The sequence below is a fragment of the Mustela lutreola genome, chromosome 11 (genome assembly GCF_030435805.1).
Source record: "Mustela lutreola isolate mMusLut2 chromosome 11, mMusLut2.pri, whole genome shotgun sequence".
Lineage (NCBI taxonomy): Eukaryota > Metazoa > Chordata > Mammalia > Carnivora > Mustelidae > Mustela > Mustela lutreola.
This window is the reverse complement of record NC_081300.1, coordinates 44,813,021-44,833,719: the sequence shown is the minus strand read 5'-3', so window position 1 is coordinate 44,833,719 and position 20,699 is coordinate 44,813,021. Positions and strand designations below refer to the sequence as shown.

General features: G+C 35.5%; 1 protein-coding gene across 3 annotated transcripts in view; it reads left to right on the top strand.

Moving 5' to 3' along the window:
* The window catches only part of TAF4B (TATA-box binding protein associated factor 4b), a 133,637-nt gene that overhangs the window by 79,415 nt on the left and 33,523 nt on the right, over window positions 1–20,699 (top strand). For all 3 annotated transcript variants that reach the window (XM_059139938.1, XM_059139939.1, XM_059139940.1), the window contains exons 12-13: window positions 3,145–3,270; window positions 10,282–10,338. In XM_059139938.1, coding sequence (XP_058995921.1) covers window positions 3,145–3,270; window positions 10,282–10,338 — 183 coding nt within the window. The remainder of the gene's footprint in view (window positions 1–3,144; window positions 3,271–10,281; window positions 10,339–20,699) is intronic.

Here is a 20,699-nt window from a genome sequence, read left to right as displayed (position 1 = left end):
CTGCCTTTTTGGTTTAATTTTTGTTGTTATGTACTATTTTGATCCCCTTCTCATTTCCTTTTATGTATACTTTTCTAGATATTTTATTGGTGGTTACCTTGGGGATTACAGTTAACATCCTAAATTTATAGTAATCATCTAGTTTGACTCGATAATTAGTTTTCCTTTAGTATTGGGATGTGGGGGAAATTTTCTTCCTTTTTAGTTTTTTACTGTAACTTTTTAAAAGTCTTAGAAATTTTTCAAACCTAGTTCTCCCCTATTGCCACTTCAGTTGTGTATTTTAAGAGATATGTGAAGACACTTTTATTTATAATGGGCAGTTTCTATATAAAATGTAACTGCACAATTTAGTATGGAATAGAACTTTTCCAAGTAGAGCTTACTGTTCTAAGTGTCATCCAAATCTCTATCGTGTGTTCCAGCTTTCAGACGGAATCGTTCTATTGTATATCAATAGCATATGTTCTAAGGATTTAGTTGTCCTAGGCAAAGTGGGTAATATCTTCCCCACCTGGAACCTCAGTAACTTAGCCTAAAGCTAACACTTCCTTAACCTTTTGTCTTGTACACTGCCTATCCTGATTGTCTTCCCCAGCCTGCCTTTCCCCACCCACACTCATTCCTTAATATAGTTAATGCCACTGTCTGAATTTGTAGCTACATTATTATTCTTCTTTAAACAGAAGTAATAATCATTTAGTTATAGTTGGATCTAGTTCAAAATTATACTTATTTTTTGTACACTTTGATATTATAATAATCATTGTGTCACAGATTTAGCCCTGTCCTTATATTTCAGTTCATCCCTGATAGGATTTATTTTTATCTGTACAGTGTGGGAAATTTACCTCACAAATTTCACAAAAGCGAGCTTACTTTTATCAAAAGCAAAATTCCACCATCTCTTTGCATTTGACATCCATCTACTTTTGATAATCTTTCACATGTGTATGTGTATAATTATCTAATTAATCATAGTCCACAAACAGACTTAAGAAGTAGAAAGTGTCTCATGTGATACAAAGCTTTTGATCTTGTTGCCAATTGTTTTCCCACTAAAAGCATAGTATAGTCTTCTGCACACCAGTGGCTATGGAGAAGCTTCAGCATTTCTTTTTCTTTAAATTTATTTATTTTTGAGAGAGAGAGAACGCATGCAGAAGCTATGGGGTGCAGGGATAAAGAGAGAGAGAATCCTAAAGGAGACTCCGCACTGAGCATGGAACCTGTTGTGGAGTTCCATCCCAGGACCCTAAGATCATGACCTGAGCTGAAATCAAGAGTTGAATGCTCAACCGACTGAGCCACCCAGGTGCCCCTTCAGTGTTTTCTAGTTGAAAGGGGCTGTAATGCTTTTTTAGATGGGATTTGCTTGATTTTGTCATTTTGTCCGAGTCCTTATATTTTTAATGTTAAACCACCCTATTTATTAGGAGTATATAAAGACTTCAGTTAGATCAGCTTAGTAGATAGGAAGCAGTGTTTTAAGAGTGGAGTTACTGTTTAAATAAGGTTGGGGAATCAGTAGGGCTAGGGGAGGCACTCATTTGTTTAGCATCAGTAAGAATAAAGGAAGGATGCATTAAGCCAGAGACAGTTGTATCCAAGTTGGGAGAAGGAGAAAGGGTCTTCGCACTGGGATGATATTGGGTTAAATTTTACAAAGTCTGTGCCCCTTTTTAATTTAGTGTTTGTTGTCCTTTTAAAATTAAATTCTGTCAATAAAATATCTCCAGAGTATCTGAGCACAAACATGGTAAAGATGAAGTATTTAAGAAACCACTGGTTATTATGTTTATGCCTCATGGTTGGCCTATAATGTATTCCATATTCTATCTTGTATTATTTAACTTGGAAAACATTTGAGAATTTGTTTTGTATTAAACATGAACTAAAATAAGTAGCACTATACATCCTTGTTTGTTATACTACATAATACTCTTTTGATCTAATTAAATACCAATAATAAAAATTTAATTTAGAAGGAATCTTGGGCGTATGAAATCTCTTGGTCCCAGTTAATTGAATCAACCATAAGCATGGGATAAAACAAAGATAGAATTGGTGCTATACCTATGATTTCTTTTCTTTTCTTTTTTTTAAATTTATTATTTATTTATTTATTTATTTATTTATTTTTTAACTATACCTATGATTTCTAAGCCAGGCACTGACTGTTGGACTAAATGTTTAAAAACATTCGGCTTTCCTATTATACAGTCTCCCCCCAGTCTCCATCCCATAGCCTAAATGTGTGAATTACTGAGATGACTAGATGACAGGATGTCTTAAATGCTTATTGGGAAGATTGCCCACCACTGCACCCCACCCCCCCACCGTCTTCTGTGTATTAGAGAGGAGAGATAGGTGGTTTTATCAGATGAAGAAAATTACAAAATATTTAGACTGGAAAACAGTGTCTTATACTCTAGAATATCAGAATAAATGAAACTATAAATTTTATCATTTTATGGTGCAAATTAAGAAAAATAATTATACTTCTGTTATGGCTCTCATTTATAAATTATACACTTACTTTCTTTGACTATAATTTCTGCCCAAGTTCATAGCTTCAGAGAATCCTCAAAACAGGGTTTAGGATTTTAAATGTTTGCCATTTTATCTCATGTTACGTTTTGATTTGAAGATGTACTCACTTGTCAAGGTTAGACCAATCCAACAATGCAAACAAGAGTGATAACTTTCATCTTTGGTGTATTTTTTTTAGTGAAGTGATTGTTTTTTTGTTTTTGTTTTGTCTTTCACAAGCCTAAAATGTAATTAATTATACTAAGGTCTGCAGAGATGGACAGTAATTTAACTAAAAAGATTTAGATTATAAGTACATGTTACACTCTCTTGCTTTCTATTTCCTATTTTTAGGATCTGCTTGGCTTCCCTTTTTTCCCCTCTGAATGAGGCCTACTAGGAAAGCTCTGAAATTTAAATGCTTATTTACCTCTCAACTTTTAAGGTTGATTAAGGTTCTTTTTTGTTGTTTGTATTATCAGAAATATAAATATTACATTCTGAGAATTTAGCTTCTTATGTATGTTGGTATTGTCATTAGCTGATTCAGAAGATCTAATGTGGAATGTGTTGGCTAGGACAATCATAAGACTTTCTTTTTTTTTTCCCCAGGCCAGTGAAAATTACATCCTGTCTAGTGATACCAGATCACAGCTCAAATTTCTCGAAAAGCTAGATCAATTGGAGAAGCAGAGAAAGGATTTAGAGGAAAGAGAAATGTTACTTAGGGTAGCCAAGGTAAGAGCCTACCTGATTTATGATTGAACTTGACCTTGCAAGGTTAGAATTGGCCTTATTGTTGGGCAACTGTCTTGTTTTTATTAGGCTTTTAGATTTCTCTGAAGGATTTCTTTAAATGAAATTACTAATAAACTCTCTCACAGCCAGGATGGTGTGATATAGTGACTTTCAGTTAATTAATAACATAAAATCTGTTTGTCTCCTCATTCTAAGTTCCTGTGTGCCTAGGATCATACCTACCACCCCCAAGTAAAAATTGTTTCTTAGTTTAAAGAGTTAAAGGGGGGCAGTGAGGGAGCAGAGAAAGAATAAGAGAGAGAATATCAAGCAGACTCCCCACGGAGCATGGATTCCCCCCACCCCACCCCCACCCCTGCCCAAGGTGGAGCTTGATCCCAAGACCCTGAGATCATGATCTGAGCTGAAATCAAGAATCTTGTCACTTAACCTAATAAACCACCCCCCCACACACACACCCAGGTAAAAAATGTTTTTTAAAATATCCAAGGTCTTTTTAGGGATATAGTTTGATGTGTGCCAAGTTAAATTGGAGAGAGGAAAGTTTGGAAATTTATGGGTAAAATTAGGATTATATGGAATGAAATATAGGATGGTTAGAAATGGGTTAGAGAATAAAAGAACAGGTAAGAAGAAAGATATTTATCTTATACATATGTATAAATATATTTATTTTCTTTCTTCTTTATTGAAACATTGTCTTGGACTATTAGTATCAGATGGAGTGAAAACTGGTTTCACTGTAGTTTGCCTTTTGCTTCACATTTTACCATAGGCATAAGGCCTTTGCTAGGAGTCATGAAGGTTGGGCATTAGACTGATTTTTTTGGTTTTAAACAAAAACACCTGTTTTAAACTCCTTAGTTTTAATTTGTGCTGTTTTTGGCAGCCTCCCCTTTTAGAGTATTTCATATACTAATCACTCTTTTAAAAAACTTAATTTAATTTGAAGTATTTAGTACAGGAATGTTGTCAGAACAATATAAAGAATCATCTCCTTTTTCTCAGATGCCCCCATTTTTAACGTTACTGCATTTCTTCCATCTCTACATTTAAACACACACACACACACACACACACACACACTCCGTTATTATTATTCTCTTTCATCCCTTTGTTCTCCTTGTTTTTTTTAATTCAGAGGTTTTTTGTATATTTATAAGTTGTACAGCCATCATCTCTAATTAGCCTTTGCCTGAACCTTTTGAAAGTAAGCTTCAGCCCTGATGTCCCACCACTTCTAAACATCGTAGCATGTATTTGTGAAAACAGGACCTTCTGCTATATAATCCTACCAAGTCAGGGTGTGAACAAGATAATATTGCCATGTATTCCACAGACCCCATTCAGATTTTACCAACTGTCTCAAGCCCTTTTCCTTCTTGGTCTGTTTTCCTATTCAGCAATGTGTGTTTCATTCAGTTGTCATCTCTTTTCAGACTCCTTTAGTCAAATTTTATGCTTCTACTTTCATGTCTTTGACAGCTTTTAACAGGTCTCACTATCTGTAGGGTAACTGATAATTCCTGGGTTCATCTGATAGTTCCCCATGACTTAGGTAAGGAATTCATGGCAGGAATATATACATTCTTCTCAGCTGATCCTGTCAAAGGTCAACCTTGATCACCCAGCTATGTGGGTGTCTTCCAGTTCTCTTCATTTCAAATTTACCATTTTCCCTTTTGTAATCAATCCGTTTTTCACAGGAAGATATTTCAAGATTATACCAATATCCCTTCCTTACCAACCCTCCATGTATCAACTTTAGTGCCCATAAATGATAGCTACCTGAATCAGCCACCTCTATGATGGGTAAATATAAATGGTAATTTTTAAATTCTCATCATCTTCTGCATTTACTAGCATTATATGTGGAAGAGCTATCCTTTCTCCTTCATTCATTCATTCTTGTATTCATTGATACAAGAATGTGCTTTGTATTTCTATTTGATTCAATAGGTTGTAATCCATTACTATCATTATTTATTTTGATGCTCAAAGTCCTCCTGAGTGGGAGACCCTTCCAGCTGGCACATCTGCCTGTTACTCATGTTTCCATCGTTCACTGAGCTTATTCATCCTTCCTCCCTCCCTTCTTTTCAAGTTTTTATTTATTTGCTTATTTTATTTTATTTTATTTTATTTTATTTTATTTTATTTTATTTATTAGAGAGAGTACAAGCTGGGGAGAGAGGGAGAAGCAGACTCCCTACTAAGAGGGATCCCAAAGTGGGCTCGATCCCAGGGCCCTGGGATCATGACCTGAGCCAAAGGCAGCCGCTTAATCAGCTGAGCCACCCAGGTACCTTTACCCTTACTTTCCGGCACAATTTTTTCCAGACCCAGCTTTTCCTTGTCCTTCCTCAGTCCTAGAATCAGCCATTTCCCCCAAGGAATCCTGCATATTTTTAGTTGAGGATGTTATTCAGAAACAGGAACCGAGAGTAGACCATAAAGTATGCTCATTGCTAATGGGGCTTCATTACATGTAGACCTTCTCAAATGGATAGATCTAAGAAATATATGTATGATGTATGTGTATGTACGTCTGTGTGTATATATACACACATGAATATTTATAACTATTTCTCTGTGTATATTTATTCTAAAACCATAGTTTATATGGATACCTCCAACTCTAGTATCTTAGGGCTTTTCTAGCCTAAACATTTTCCTGTTTATACTTTTTCCATAGTCTGAAACTTGACTGTCATTATCCTTGATATATTTACTTATGTCCTCAATTTACTTAATTGAGTAATTACTTAAAATTTACACTTTTCTCAGTGTAACTGATCTCCAAAAGAGCCATGCTGGCTGCCTCCTCTATCTGCTACCACTGTTTCCCCTACCCTCATTTCATTGTCTATGTAATTGGAAGCCATGCCCACTGGCCCATGCCTTGGTCAGTCTTTCCAGCCCTTCATCACCCTCATTCTTGGCCACTGGTCTATACCTTCATGTGCCCTAAGCCCCAACAAGGACGTGGTACACCACACCCTTGTCACTGTGCTGCTCTGGCCCACAGTCTCAGTCTCCATCCTGACCCCTCTTGTACTGGCAGGGACAGCTGGGATAGGAAGATGCTCTTAGCTTGAGCTGTCAAGTATTATAAACAAGCACACAGTGAATGTAATGAGGTGGTTTATTGGTATTTTATTTCCAATTACTAAGCTCTAAATAAGATCATAAACTATTAAATACTTGTTTAGTTATTATTGGATATATTGTACTCTTACTCTCTCATGGTTTTTCTTCCTTTACCAGACTTCTAAATATTGGAGTGTCTGGGTTCAGTCCTAGGGCTTCTTCTCTGTCTCCCTCTTAAATTTGTATTTCCAAGTCTGCCTACCTTGTGGAACTCTGGAGTCATAGCTAACTGCCTACCTGAAGTCTCCATGCGGTTTGGCAATAGGAATCTCAGTTATCATGTGTCCAAAACAATTTCTGATTTTCATCCACCGACAAAATATGTTTTACTCTTAGTAGGTTTTTTTAACTTAGTAAATGACACTATTTGCCCAGATGTTCAAGCCAGAAAACCTAGGAGTCCTCTCTCCTTACATGCAGTTCACTTCCTGTTATGTTTCCCAGATGTATTCATCATCTTCTCTTCATCACCGTTGTCACCACTTTGGTCTAAATCATCTTTCAGTGGACTTTTACCATGTCTCTTAACTGATCTTCTCCTTCTACAATCCATTTTTCATACTCTTGTCAGAATAATGTTTTCATAACAAATCATGAGTGTCTCTGTTACTTGAAAACCTTCAGTGACATCGTCTTGCACTTAAAATAAAATCCAAACTTCCTACCAGATTTTTTTTTTAAGATTTTATTTATCCATTCGACAGAGAGAGGGATCACAAGTAGGCAGAGAGAGGGGAAAGCAGGCTCCCCACCAAGCAGAGAGCCCGATGCGGGGCTCGATCCCAGTACCCTGAGACCATGACCCAAGCCGAAGGCAGAGCCCCAACCCTCTGCGCCACCCAGGCGGCCCCCCTACCAGATTTTAAAAGGTTATTGTCTACCTGTCATATCCCTCCCTTCTTTACTAGCTCTGCTCCAGTCACACTGACCTTCTTTGAGGGTGCCAGATGTGCATGATAGACTGCTAATTAGGCGTCTCAACCTGAAAGTTAAGGTCCTACATCTTATGTCTTACACCTGCCTTTGCTCTTTACTGTCTTAGAAAGTTGGCATTCTCATCTTGCCAGTTGCTTAGGCAAGAATCCTATTATGTGCTGCTGAAGTGAGCACTAGGCAAGAATCCTAGGAAATCATCTTCGATTCTCCTCTTTACTTCATACTCTACGTCCAGTCTATCAATAAATCCAGTTGGCCCTGCCTCCAAAATATATTTCAACCTAATCTTACCTGCTATGACATTAGCCCAAGTTTCCCTTCTCTTTTCCTAAAACCATAGTTGTTTAGAGCAGTCTCCTGAGAGCTATAAGCCTGATCTAATATCGGATCCCTTTAGTGCTACATTCACTACATAGCAGCCAGAGTGATCTTTCTAAAGTGTCAGAGCAGTGCATCTCACTTCTGTTCTCCAAGCCCTTTAGTGGCTTTTTTAAAAAAAAAAGTTATAACTAGAATTAAACCTCAGCTCTGTATCTTGGCCTCCATGGTCTCTAATCTTACCTCTTAAAACTTTTCTCCATGGTCTAGCCACACGGGCCTTCCTCCTTTGCTCAATTTTACCAAGCTTGTTCCCATTGTAAGGCTTTTGCAATGACTGTGCCTTTAGGTTAGAGTATTCTTCCCCCAGAATTTTGCATGGGTGCCTCCTTCTTGTCATTTAGAGCTCTACTTGAATGTCACTTCTCAGATGTCTTCTCTCCTCCTGTCCTCGCTAAAGTAGTACCCCCCCCACACACACTCCTTCTCTCTATCACAATGTCCAATTTTCTTTATAGCATTTATCACTATCAGTAATTGTTTTTTATTTTTCCCCATCATAAATGTTTTATATATCATAACTATTTAATTTTTATAAATTTTTTTGTTTTATGATTTTCTTTTCTTAAAATGTAAGTCACTCAAAAGCAGAGACTTTGTCTTGCTATTTCATTACTGTATTTCCAGACTCAGAGGCACACAGTGTAGAATTTATCTATGAATAATCAATAAATATTGGTTGAGTAATAAAGATATTCAATCATGATATAAATCAATATTGATTATTCATATGTGAATAATCAATAAATATTGTTTAAGTAATAAAGATATTCAAATGTGTCCATTTCATAGCGGGGCAAAAATCATAAACTCACAAATATGTATATATACATACCTATGTATACGTATGTATACATACATACACCTTCTTAAAATAAGTACATATATATATGCTTATTGTTTCCTGATATTATAGGTGGAATAATAAAGGAGTTTATCTTAGTTTGGGTTAAGTTGTTTTAGTAGATAGGGGAAAAAATGAAGAAAAAAGTTACTAGCTTTTGGTAGCCTTATGTAGGTAGACACTTCATGTGTTTAAAATTACAAGGCACTCTTGGGGCACCTGGGTAGCTCAGTTGCTTAAGTGGCTGCCTTCGGCATAGGTCATGATCCCAGGGTCCTGAGATTGCGCCCTGTGTTATGCTCCCCGCTCAGTGGGGAGTCTGCTTGTACCTCTCCCACTCCTCCCCACCCTCATTTGTGCTCTGTCTCTCTCAAATAAATAGAACTGTAAAAAAAATTACAAGACACTCTTAAATCTAAATGGTTTTTCTTGTACTTCCCTTTAACAAAATCAGTAGAACATAAGTAGGGCACCTGGGTGGCTCAGGGGGTTAAAACCTCTGCCTTTGGTGCAGGTCGTGATCCCAGGATCCTGGGATCAAGCCCCACATCGGGCTCTCTGTTTGGCAGGGAACTTGCTTCCTCTTCTCTCTCTGCCTGCCTCTCTACCTACTTGTGATCTCTCTCTCCCTCTCTCTCTCTGTCAAATAAATAAATAAAATCTTTTAAAAAAAATCAAGTAAACTTAATAATAAGAAAATACTTTTAGCTTTTATTTTACTAGCTGTATTTAGCTGATGTTGCCTTTTATAGAACAAATATTCAGATTTATAAGGAGTTAGATAACTTTGTGCTAGAATGAGAAAAAAGAATGCTTCTGAGCATAGGTGCTGGACAAGAGTTCATAGTGTCAGAAATGAAGTTTCTTACCACTTGTTTCATTATAGCATTGCGTATAGAAGATAGCTCTCTCCTTCTAGCAGTCCTGTAAGATTGTTTATTTTTGAATGTTGAACTGAATCAGTATGGAATACAATATTGAATAAACAGTTATTGGACTTTTACTTGTGCACAGCATTCAATTAAATGCAATGGAGGACCCAAAGATGATGAGATACTCTAATGAAAACATTGGAATGTATTTCCTACTTAGTTTTTAAAAATTCTACTTTTAAAGAGATTGATATGGTTCAAAGTCAGGCTCCCAATTTTATTTATTTTTATTTTAATTCCAGTTAACATACGGTGTTAATAGTAGTTTCATGTATACAAGATAGTTTTTCAACAATTTCATACATCACTCTGTGAGATTCTTGATTTTAATAGTCCTTGAAATACCATGTTTTTCCAAAATGGCTTTATCTGAAGATAAGCCAATGTTGATTGCTTTCCTTCTTTGAGCCAGCGATTATCCTTCTTTTCTTTTCCTTCATCTGTACCATCCGTTTTTTTTAGTTTTTAGTGTTCTAACAAGAACAACGTCATGCCTCAACTGGACCTGACTGACATTGTTAGCATCATTTTCAGTATAAGCTTCCTCCAGGGTAGAACTGCAACAGCAGGCCCAGATGATGAGAGGGAGGGGGCGTAAAGGAGGGAGTGCACCAGACTGGATTGAGGCATTTTCCCCTGGAGCTAAGGTTTTCAATCACAAGAGAAAATTGTCATTTATTAAATATTTAATGACAACTATAGTGTTTAGATGCTAGTAATTTCTATTAAAATTTTCTTTTCCTTTGATAGAGTCGTTCCAACAAAGAAGATCCAGAACAGCTGAGATTAAAGCAGAAAGCCAAAGAGGTAGGACTTTCAAGTTACCATGCTTGTCTTTGTGTTGGAGGGAAGGTTGGCAGCTCTCTCCTGGCAATTAGGTCAGGGTTTATTTTGCTGTTGCATACCATTTGCAGAAGCCTTGGGGAAGGACAGGAACTGCTGAAGGCAAGGGCAGTACTTCAAATGAGGTCAATGAGTTATGTGCTCTCTTTTTAAAATTTATTTTCAAAGCTTAGGCCTGTCTAGAAATGGCTCTTTGTAAACTACAGCAGTGTACTTGGAGGAATATAATGTGGGATTAAAAAAAAAGAAAGAAAGAAAAGAAACTTCTGAGATTTAGCATCTGGGACTGTACAATAGGCTACATTTTTCCAGGGTAATTGTTCGTTTTGTAAATCTGATACTGCTTATAATTCTTTGGCTGGGAGGTGGTACTGGGATTTAGTTTTAAATGGAAAACGCCTCTGGCTTTTAATTTTCTGGGCCCAGCAGTTTTCTGTTCTGGAATGGAGCCCTTGTTTCACACAGTTCATGTTTAGCTGCAGGGGTTTTAGTTTATAGCTTAGACTGGTTAAGCTTTTACTCCCAGAGGCCTCTGCATAGCAACTGTAGAAATCAACAAATAAGTTCATTTATGTCTGCAGCCTCCTCTCAGTAGCTGACTTTTTACATTTCCCAATATCCATTTCCTGACTTTTCTAGCCCCAGAGAAAAAAGCTCCACTAATTGGAGCTTATTTTAATTGAGCCTTAATATTGGATCTCACTGGAGTTGCCCCCAGAGCTGCTGAGAACAGAAGGAAATGAAAGTACCTAAGGTTGAAGATGTGATGTGTGTTTGGGTGTGTGTGTGAAATTTTTCACTTGACCTACAGATTCTTTTCCCTGCTGAATAAATCATCAAGCCTGTTCACATTTCTGATTAAGGATCTGACAGCAGACGATAATAAAGACAATTGAGGTGTGAGACGTGTGATATGGAGCTGAAGAAATTGGTTTCTATAGTTACTTGACTGATTTCATGCAATTTTTAAGGATCTTTGTGCTAAATAAGAGTGATTTCCTGAGCAACCTTTTTCCTTAACTGTGCCTCTTGAACTATGAAATTTGTTGTTGCTTAACACTGCGGCACTCGGCTCCTAGGTGCCAGCAGCAGCAGGTTATTTATGAATGTTTTAAAGGCCCTTATTGTTTGGATTAATGTAGGAGCTGAGGCAAAACAAATGGAAATCTAGTAAGATTCTTACAATCAATGTGGTATGTTTTCACTAAAATAGAGAAGGAAAATGCATGAACTCTGGATGGAGAGGTTTCTGGATTGAGATGAGGAGAACTGGAAAGGGAGAACATTAGAAAGAACTGAAGCCAGAAACATTTCATTTCAACAACAGAACACTTCTCATACTCATTTCTTTTTCAGTGGAAAATGTATCTAAAGATATTATCTAAAAAATTAGTATGAGAACCTTACCAATTACACTCTTTAAGCAAGCCTGGTTTCATAGGTTATTTAGGAATGGGCAGCCTATTATTGCTCTGAATCACGGGCATTCCTCTTTGTTTTAATTAAGGACTGATTAGATGCTTATCTTCTAATTCTACCCACTTTTGGGAAAAGATATATCAAAAAGCCTGCTCTTTTATCTTTAAAAATTATATCCCATCTGTTTCTCTTTCATAAATCTTCTTAAACATCTGGACCAATTAATAATTTCCTTGAGGTTTGTATAGGATGGTTTGTTTTCTTTTAATATTGTGCTCAATTATTCTCTAAAGGATGAATAGGTGGACAGTATTTTTCAAAGAAAATTGTTAAAATAAATGTGGAAAAAATAATACCTCAATGAGAGCAGATGGTAGCAAACTTGGTTTTTCCCCCTTGTTGCACCTCCATTTATTTCTTTTTCCTAGCAAGATTCAAAGGATTGTGTAATTTCTTTCTAAAATATTTTAAAAGTTTGCTAGTTGGTTACTATCCTAAATCTTTCTGTTAAAAAAAAAAATCAAATACACTGGCTTCATTCCAAGAATAGAGCCACTGTGTATTAGTTGCAAATGTTTGATGAAACTACAATATTGTCATTTGTATCATTCCTCTGTCCCCTAGAGCTTTTAATAACTTTAATATTCTAAGGGACTCTAATTTAGAATCATACATACAGGGGTATGCAAAAATCAATGACCTTATCTTAATATAGACTTGAACTGTTCTCTTGTAAGCTTAGTATTTGTAAGTTTATCATTGGGATATGCTAATTGTTATCACACTGGTATAAACTATAAAGCTTTTGTTAGTGATTTTTTGGTATTTGGTTCTCTGGGAAGTTTTCTTTGTTAGTTGTGAAAATTAGCACAGATTCCTTTCAGTTGCTCGATTTGAAATTGGCTTGCTTTCCTTTTCCAGGTGACTACGTACCTACCAAGCTGGTCATAGGAAATAGAGTAAAGACAGTACCTTAAATAAGTGCAGAACTCCAAGGAACTGTAGAGAAGTTGTAGGCTTTATTGATTTGGGAAATGTTTTAACAATGATGTTTGTCATATAAATATTAAATCATAACTCGAACCCCCAATACATAATTTTATAATCCATCGTGGTTTCAGTTGTTAGTAACTAGAGTTTTGATCTTGATCTTTTCTCCTGTGCATTTTCTTCTCTCTAATACTATTTTAGAGTCTATTCATTTCTTCTTTGCATTCTGGGTATAATGACATACTGTGTTAAATCAAGCAGGTTTTTATAAAGGTGTCTAATAATTTATTTTCATCCTTCCTATATACTTATTACAATTTTGTCATTCTTATTTGGCACTTAAAAAAATAGGCTGCCTGTGGGATTTGCCTCCAGTCTAGTCTCAGTCCATTGAAGTGGCTCCTGCTGCATACTGTTCTTATTGACCTGACAGGTTATCTGTCTGTTTGAAAACCTTATTGTTGTCAGGCTAAAATGTCTATGGATATCTCTATAATTCAGACATTTTAGTTTCAACTTTGGGGCTGTTCCCCCTGCCCTTTTTCTGTTTTTGCCTGGGGAAAAAAACACCCCACAATATTATAAGCATTTTCTCTCTGTTGTTAACTTTATGTTTTAAATATTGATATCTTTAAATTCTTATTTTAAAAAATTTTCCTAGATACTTTTCCTAAAATGTTAAGTACTGGCTTTCTTTCATTTTTACCACCTATTTTTGAAAGGTTTTAAATAGATTACTAATTGCCAAATTCTAACTTCAAACAAGTAGACACATCTTTGTTTAATGCAGCTGTAGACTTGTCGAAATATGTACCGTGTGTCCTAGATTATCATCTAGCCTTCAACATTTTCCTTTCTTACCACATCATCCAGAATTCTAAGGAGCAAGCCACCTGACCTTGTAGTTCATATATCCTGATTCCTTAAACATTTGTTGTATATACTGTGACCCTTATTTCCTTTTGAATATCTTCTTTCTCCTTTGGGAAATGTGAATTCAGCACATCTGTGCAGAGTGAGACAAAGAATTCATTTACTTCCTTTTAACCATTCCTAGCATTCCCACTTACATTTGTTATCAGACAATAGAAGAAAGAAAAAGAAATGCAAGACCTGTACCTTCTGGCACATTAGCTCCACAGTGCAACCTGCAGAAACTGGGCAAAAGAATAAGAATTAAATGATTAAAATGCATGACAGATTAGAAAACTTGTACCCTCAAGTATTTAGGACTTTTGCTTATAGAAAACATAGGACATAAAAAGTAGTATAATTCTCCACATACAAAGTATTATTGTGTAAGAAATAAAATACTGTATCATAAGGCTTGTTACTAATCAGAAAATATTTCATTATGAGAAAGACAAGATTATTAAATGGAATTTGTATAGGTATGGAGTCAATGAAATGTGAAAATTTAACTATTAAATTATAGCAGTTTGTATTTAAAGTTTTATGCTTGTTCTGCATGAGCCAAAACTCATGGAATACTGGGCAGGATGAAATGAAACTTGTCATTAAAAATATATTCTAGCAGTTCAATTAATTTAGTACGGAGAAGGCATTCTTAAAATGACAAATTGTGGAAAGCTTGTGTACATAGAGAAACAGACACAAATATTTCAAAGCATTGACAGTCTAGGACCATGGTTTTCAAACTCTGGTATACATGAGAATTATCTGGAGGGTCTGTTAAAACACAAACTGCTGGGCCCCATCCCTAGAGTTTTTGATACTGTGGATCTTGGTGAGGACTGAGAGTTTGCATTTTTAACAGGTATCCAGGTGATTTTTTATTGCTGCTGCTGTTCTGGAGATCATACTTGAAACCATTGGTCTAGGAGGGGAAGGAAGAGGACCTTTAAAATCCATCACTTTTTTTTTTCCTTTTGATTAAATGGTCATAAAAAGTCAAACAAAATACTGTGGTTTGAGAATCTGAGAGTTGGCATCTTGAGCTGGCATAGTCCTATTACCATTCAATAAGTTCTCTCGTGGAGGCAGAGAAGCTACACTCGTTTTTTCAGTGGATACTTTTCATAAGAGACATTTTATTCGTTGTATCTCTTGATTGGTATACCTTGCATAGAAAAGATAATATTTTGTTTAGAGCTTCATCAGGAGGTTACATGCATTAATTTTGAAGTATTGGATTTGTATAGCTTGAGAAAAGTTCTGTCCTTTTGGTAGAAGAGGTACATATTATAAATGAAATAGCGCCAGACTAGAAGTCAGGAGTCTTCTGTTTTAGATCTAACCTGCAATTTTCTGCATCTCACTTTGGGAAAGTTACTTTACTCCTTCAGACTTACTCCCATTTCCTTCTACAGTCAGTCCTTGAACAACGCATGGGTTAGGGTCACTGATCCCCCTATGCAGTCAAAAATCCACATAAAACTTTTTTTAAGAAATTTTTTTAAGGTTTTAAGATTTTTTTTTTTAAAGAGTTTATGTATTTGAGAAAGAGAGTGCACATGAGCAAGGGGAGGGGCAGAGGGGCAAGCAGAGCTCATTCAGCAGGAGCCCAATGTGGGGCTCAATCCCAGAACCCTGAGATCATGACCTGAGCAAAGTCAAACACTTAACCAACTGAGCCACCCAGGTGCCCCACACACAACTTTCAACTTTCCCCAAATGAATCTACTCACAATCCTCTGTTGATGGGAAACCTTACTGGTAACATAAAGAGTTGATTAAAACATAAGTTGTATATTCTGTATATTATGTACTGTATTTTCACACTAAAGTAAGCTAGAGAAAAGAAAAAGTTAAGAAAATCGTAAGGAAGAAAAAATAGATTTACAGTAGTACACTGTATTGACAAATGTTACCTATAAGTGGACCACACAGTTCAAACCCATGTTGTTCAAGGAACAACTGTGAATGTAACAGTCCATGTTCTGCTTATGTTACAGAGCTATCATAATTTAGGGAAAGGTCAGGTATAAAAGGAAAAAATAATAACTTAAGAACATAAGCTTTAGAAACATTTAAGATAGATGCCATCTTACTCAAATACGTAAGCTTGAGATTGATCCAGGAACATGTTAGTTGTGTGTGTGTGTGTGTGTGTTTTAATTTCAAGAAGACTGGAAAGAAGGTTGAAAAGAAAAAAAATGTAAGGGGAAGATGTAGGGGGAAGGAAGTTCTGTAATCTAATACAAATTGCATTTGTATTAAACAGTACGTAAATCAATTATAATGTTTAAGTCAAAGAAGAAAGTATCTAATTGAGATTATGTGGAACGTGTTATTTTCCTGAATGGGATGGATTAGAAGGGCTGACTAGCAAGGCATTGGACTCTATGTTCTAGATTCCAAGTATTTCAGGTGTTCTGGACAGTGTCTTGACATAAGAACTAGTGTTATTGGGAGAAAAAAAATAATCAGACCATATATTGTTGGGTTTGGTGGAATGCCTGCCTAATAATTTTCTTTGAAAGTTTGAAAGGGATCTTGTGTTTCTATTGTGGTATCCCTGAATTTTAGATGAGGTGGGGGTAGTTATTTTTTTGTAACTTGCTTTGTTGGTTCCTTTGGTCTAGGATATACCCAGTAATACTATTTAGTATGATATTGTTTACTACTTTTGTGGTATGATAGTTTAGGAATTAACCTTGTTTTGCCCCCAGTAACTTGCAGTGATTTAGAAGTGATTATAAGCATTTTTGAGAATTTTAGAGTTTGGTCAATTAATCTTTACAAAACATATCTAAAATTCTGTTTAAATTTTTACTATTTAAAAAACATTTTTTGTTTGGTGGTAAGGTTTTATTGTTATTTTTATATACACTTAACATTAATTGTGAGTTCTAAGCAGGACATTATTCTTAATTCTTTGCTGAACTCAAAACCAGGTAATGTACCTTATTTCTCTTATTTTTTTTTATATTCTTTCAAATATTACTATAGCATTAACTGTTTTCATTGCTCCTAATGTAGGTTTTGCTAGACAGCACACATAAGCTTTGGGAGACATTAACTTACCTCTCAACTTCGCCTTTGCTTTATACCTTACTATCACTTTCCAAAAGCTCATAGCAAGATCAGACTGAAGATGACAGCACTTCTTATTTTTGGATCATTTGTTATAAAGGACAGACAGCTCGGCTGTTGTCTTTTGTACTTGCAGTATATATATATATATATATATATATATATATATATATATATATATATATATTTAATGCCTTGCCTTCCTTAAGCACAAAAAAGAAACACATTTTTGAATTTCCCATAGTATCAGTATCACAATTATCTAAATAATTTAGTTCTTTCTGTTAATATGTCCCTGTATTTGTGGAGGAACTTGGCTGTAGAATACTTGATTTATTCATTCTTCAGCTCCTGTAATCCTGCCTAACGTTTTGGATTCTGTTTTCGTTAATTTTTATTTTTCCTTATCTTTTGTCCTTCAAAATTATGTACTTAGCATAAAGAAGTACCTCTGTTGAACTTTACTCTGAGAGGTTGTATGATCTTTAAGGTAATCTGTTAAGGTGTTTTGGACTTGATTAAAGTGACTATTACCATAGCTGTACTTAAAAATGAACAGACACAAGTACTAAACATCAGGAATAAAATAACCTTCAACTATTATTGCTCTATTGCTCTCTAAGATACCGACTTGAGTTTTAGGGGACCTCTGCTTGATATCAGAGAGACTGTGATAAGGGAAATGAAGGTTTCTGCCTTTTTCATTAGCCATAAGGAAAGAGTGAGGATACTCTTAAAAGAGAACCTGCCAAGCCTGTTAGGTCTTTTTGGACCAAAGTGTGTGCTGCTGGTGTAAGTGAACAAGCAGGCTTAAGTTTATGAAACAAAATGTAGTAGGAATATAGCTTAACTGAAACCTATTGTCAGAATTCTGGTTAAGCCAGCTTTTAAAGGTTCCAGTTGATGGAGTAAAAACACTCCACACTGTCTCTCCCACTGAATGCAGCTATACAATTTGAACAGAATGCACAGAGAAGCTATTTGAAGACTTTGAAAAGTAAATAGTAAATAAATTGGGGAAGAAGATGAGAATCCAAAATACCACTAAACCAGCAGTGTGGTTGCCATTGCTCTTTCACCTCCCCACTCCTATTCTTTCTGCTTACTATAGACATGAATACAATCACAGAAATGTGTGGCAAAGCAGAGTAACTAAAGTCCCAGCTTTCTGGCCAGAGGACAAAAAGAGGAGTGTGGGGAATAAAAAATTACTGGGAAGATTGTGGAATAGGGAGAGCTCAGGAAGGCAACTATGTATTATATTTTAAACTTCGGGGCTTGCTCTTGAGCTACACATTTGTCTTATGTGAATCTGATTCTAGTCAGCGTACATAACACCTTTAAGAATGGAACAAACAGAGCCCTGCTAGGTCCTAGACTGACCACTGAGTAATACATATTTGGGACAGATTCAAGGAGCACAACAGAGGTTTTGAAAACTGAACTGATGTTGGAGCCTAAGCACACAGAAGACACACTGGAATTTGTGGCCTAAATCTGGTGGCCTGTTTTGCATGCTAAAACAAAAATATCATACTCCAAAAGATTTAAAGAAGACCCGGAGTTTTATAACATAATATTTAAAATATTTAGGCTACTGTTTAAAATTATTTGGCTTGAAAACCCAGCCATAAATTTCTAAAATGTAAATTTTAGAACTAAAGATGACAGTAATCAAAATAAAACACTTGTTGGATGGGCTAGATACAAAAATAGGTGAAAGACGAAAGAGTCAATGAACTTGAAGATGGATGAATAGGATCTAATCTAAAGTAACAGAGGGGAAATGGATCAAAAGCAAAAATCAGAAAAATGGAGCCTCAGAGACATTGTCCTCAGGGCCAATGACCAAAGGTCTGGCATTAATGTTACTGAAGTTCTCAGAAGAGAAAGAGTAAAATGCTAAAAATTTATTTGAAAAAGAAATGGCTAACAATCCTCCAAATTTAGAGAGGGACAAACCTAAAGATTCTAGAAGCTCAGTAAACTCCAAACAGGATAATCACAGAAAAATTCAGGTTCAGTCACATCTCGTCTTAGAAAACAAAAGATAGAGAAAAAATTCTTGAAACTAGCCAGAGAAATGTACACTTTTCCAATAAGGGAACAGCAATTAAAATGATAGTACAGTTCTTATCAGAAACCATGGAGACCAAAAAGAAAGTAGCAACATGTTTTTAAAGTGCAGTAAGAAAAGAACTGTCAACCAACCCAGAATGCTATATCCTATGAAAATACCCTGTAGGAAGGAAAGTGAAATAAAGACATTGTCAGATGAAGGAATAAGAATAGAATCTGTTGCCAGCAGACCTGCTCTAAAAGAATTGTTTAAGGAGGTTGAAGTTCTTCAGAATGAAATGAAGTGATACCAAAGGGTAACTTTGAACATCAGGAATGAAGAAAGAGCAACAGAAATGGTATAATAGACTCATTTTCTGCTTTTGAGCTTTTTAAAATATTAAAAGCAAAAATTACTACATTTTCAGGAATTTTCTATGTGTGTGTGTGTGTGTGTGTAAAGCAACTGTAACAAAATATAGAGTAAAAGGGACATCATAAGGTGTCTGTATGCCACTTGATATGGTAAAATATTGATTCTTAGTAGACTGAAAATTTAAGTAAGTGTATTGTAATCTCTAGAGCCACCACTAAAATAAAATTTAAAAAACTAAAGATATAGTAAAAAAAAAAAGATAAGTTGAAATATTTAAAATGTTTGAATAATGCAAAAGAAGTAGGGAAAGGAAAAAAAATGAAAAATGGAACAAACAGGAAACAAATAATAAAATGGTAGGCCTAAATCGAAACATGGCTGAGTCATTATATTAAGTGTAAATGGTCAAAATATACCAATTAAAAGAGAGAGATTGTCAGAATGGATTTGAAAACTCTGACTAACCTGTATCTCTCTACAAGAAACTCACTTCAAATGTAATGATGTAGATAGGTTAAAGTAAAATGATAGGGAAAAAAATGCTTATCTTAGAGAAGAAAGATCTCAAATCAATAATTTAAGCTTTTGCCTTAAACTGGTTAAAGAAGAGCAATATACAACCAAATCCAGCAGAAGAAAAGAAATAATAAAAATAAAAGCAAAAATCAATGACTTCAACCAGCAGAAGAAAAAAATAGAGAAAATCAATAAAACCAAAAGCTGGTTCTTTGATCAGCAAAACCGATAAATTTCTAGTAAGACTGACAAAAAAAGAAGATATAAGTCACCAATATCAGGAGAAAAGATGGAAAATCACTGCAGACCCTGCAGATGTCGAAAATCACTGCAGATTTAGCTTTACAATGAACAACTATGCAAGTAGTTTGACAGCTTAGATGAAATAACCAGTTTCAGGGTACATGGGTGGCTCAGTTGTTAAGCATCTGCCTTTGGCTCAGGTCATGATCCCAGGACCCTGGGATCAAGCCCCACATTGGGCTTCCTGCTCAGCGGGAAGCCTGCTTCTCTCTCCCACTCCCCTGCTTGTGTTCCCTCTCTCACTATCCCTCTCTGTCAAATAAATAAATAAAATCTTAAAAAAAAAAAAAGCAGTTTCTTGAAAAACACAAGCTATCAAAATTTAGCCAAGTGAAGTAGCTAACTACAGTAGTTCTATGATTATTAAATTAATTAAATTTATAGTTAAAACTTTTCACTAAAGAAATCTCCAGGCACAGATGATTTTACTTAGTGAATTCTCCCAAACATTTACAGATGAATTAATAATACCACATCTACACAATTTGTCAGAACACAAAAAAGAGTTAAAAATTCCTCCAGTTCATTTTATGAGACCAGCATTACTCTAATAAACCAGAAAGACATTACAAAATAGGAAAACTACATTTCCATATCCTTCATGAACATAGATGTAAACATTTTCAAAAAATATTAGTAAATCAAATCTAGTAATATATAAAAACAA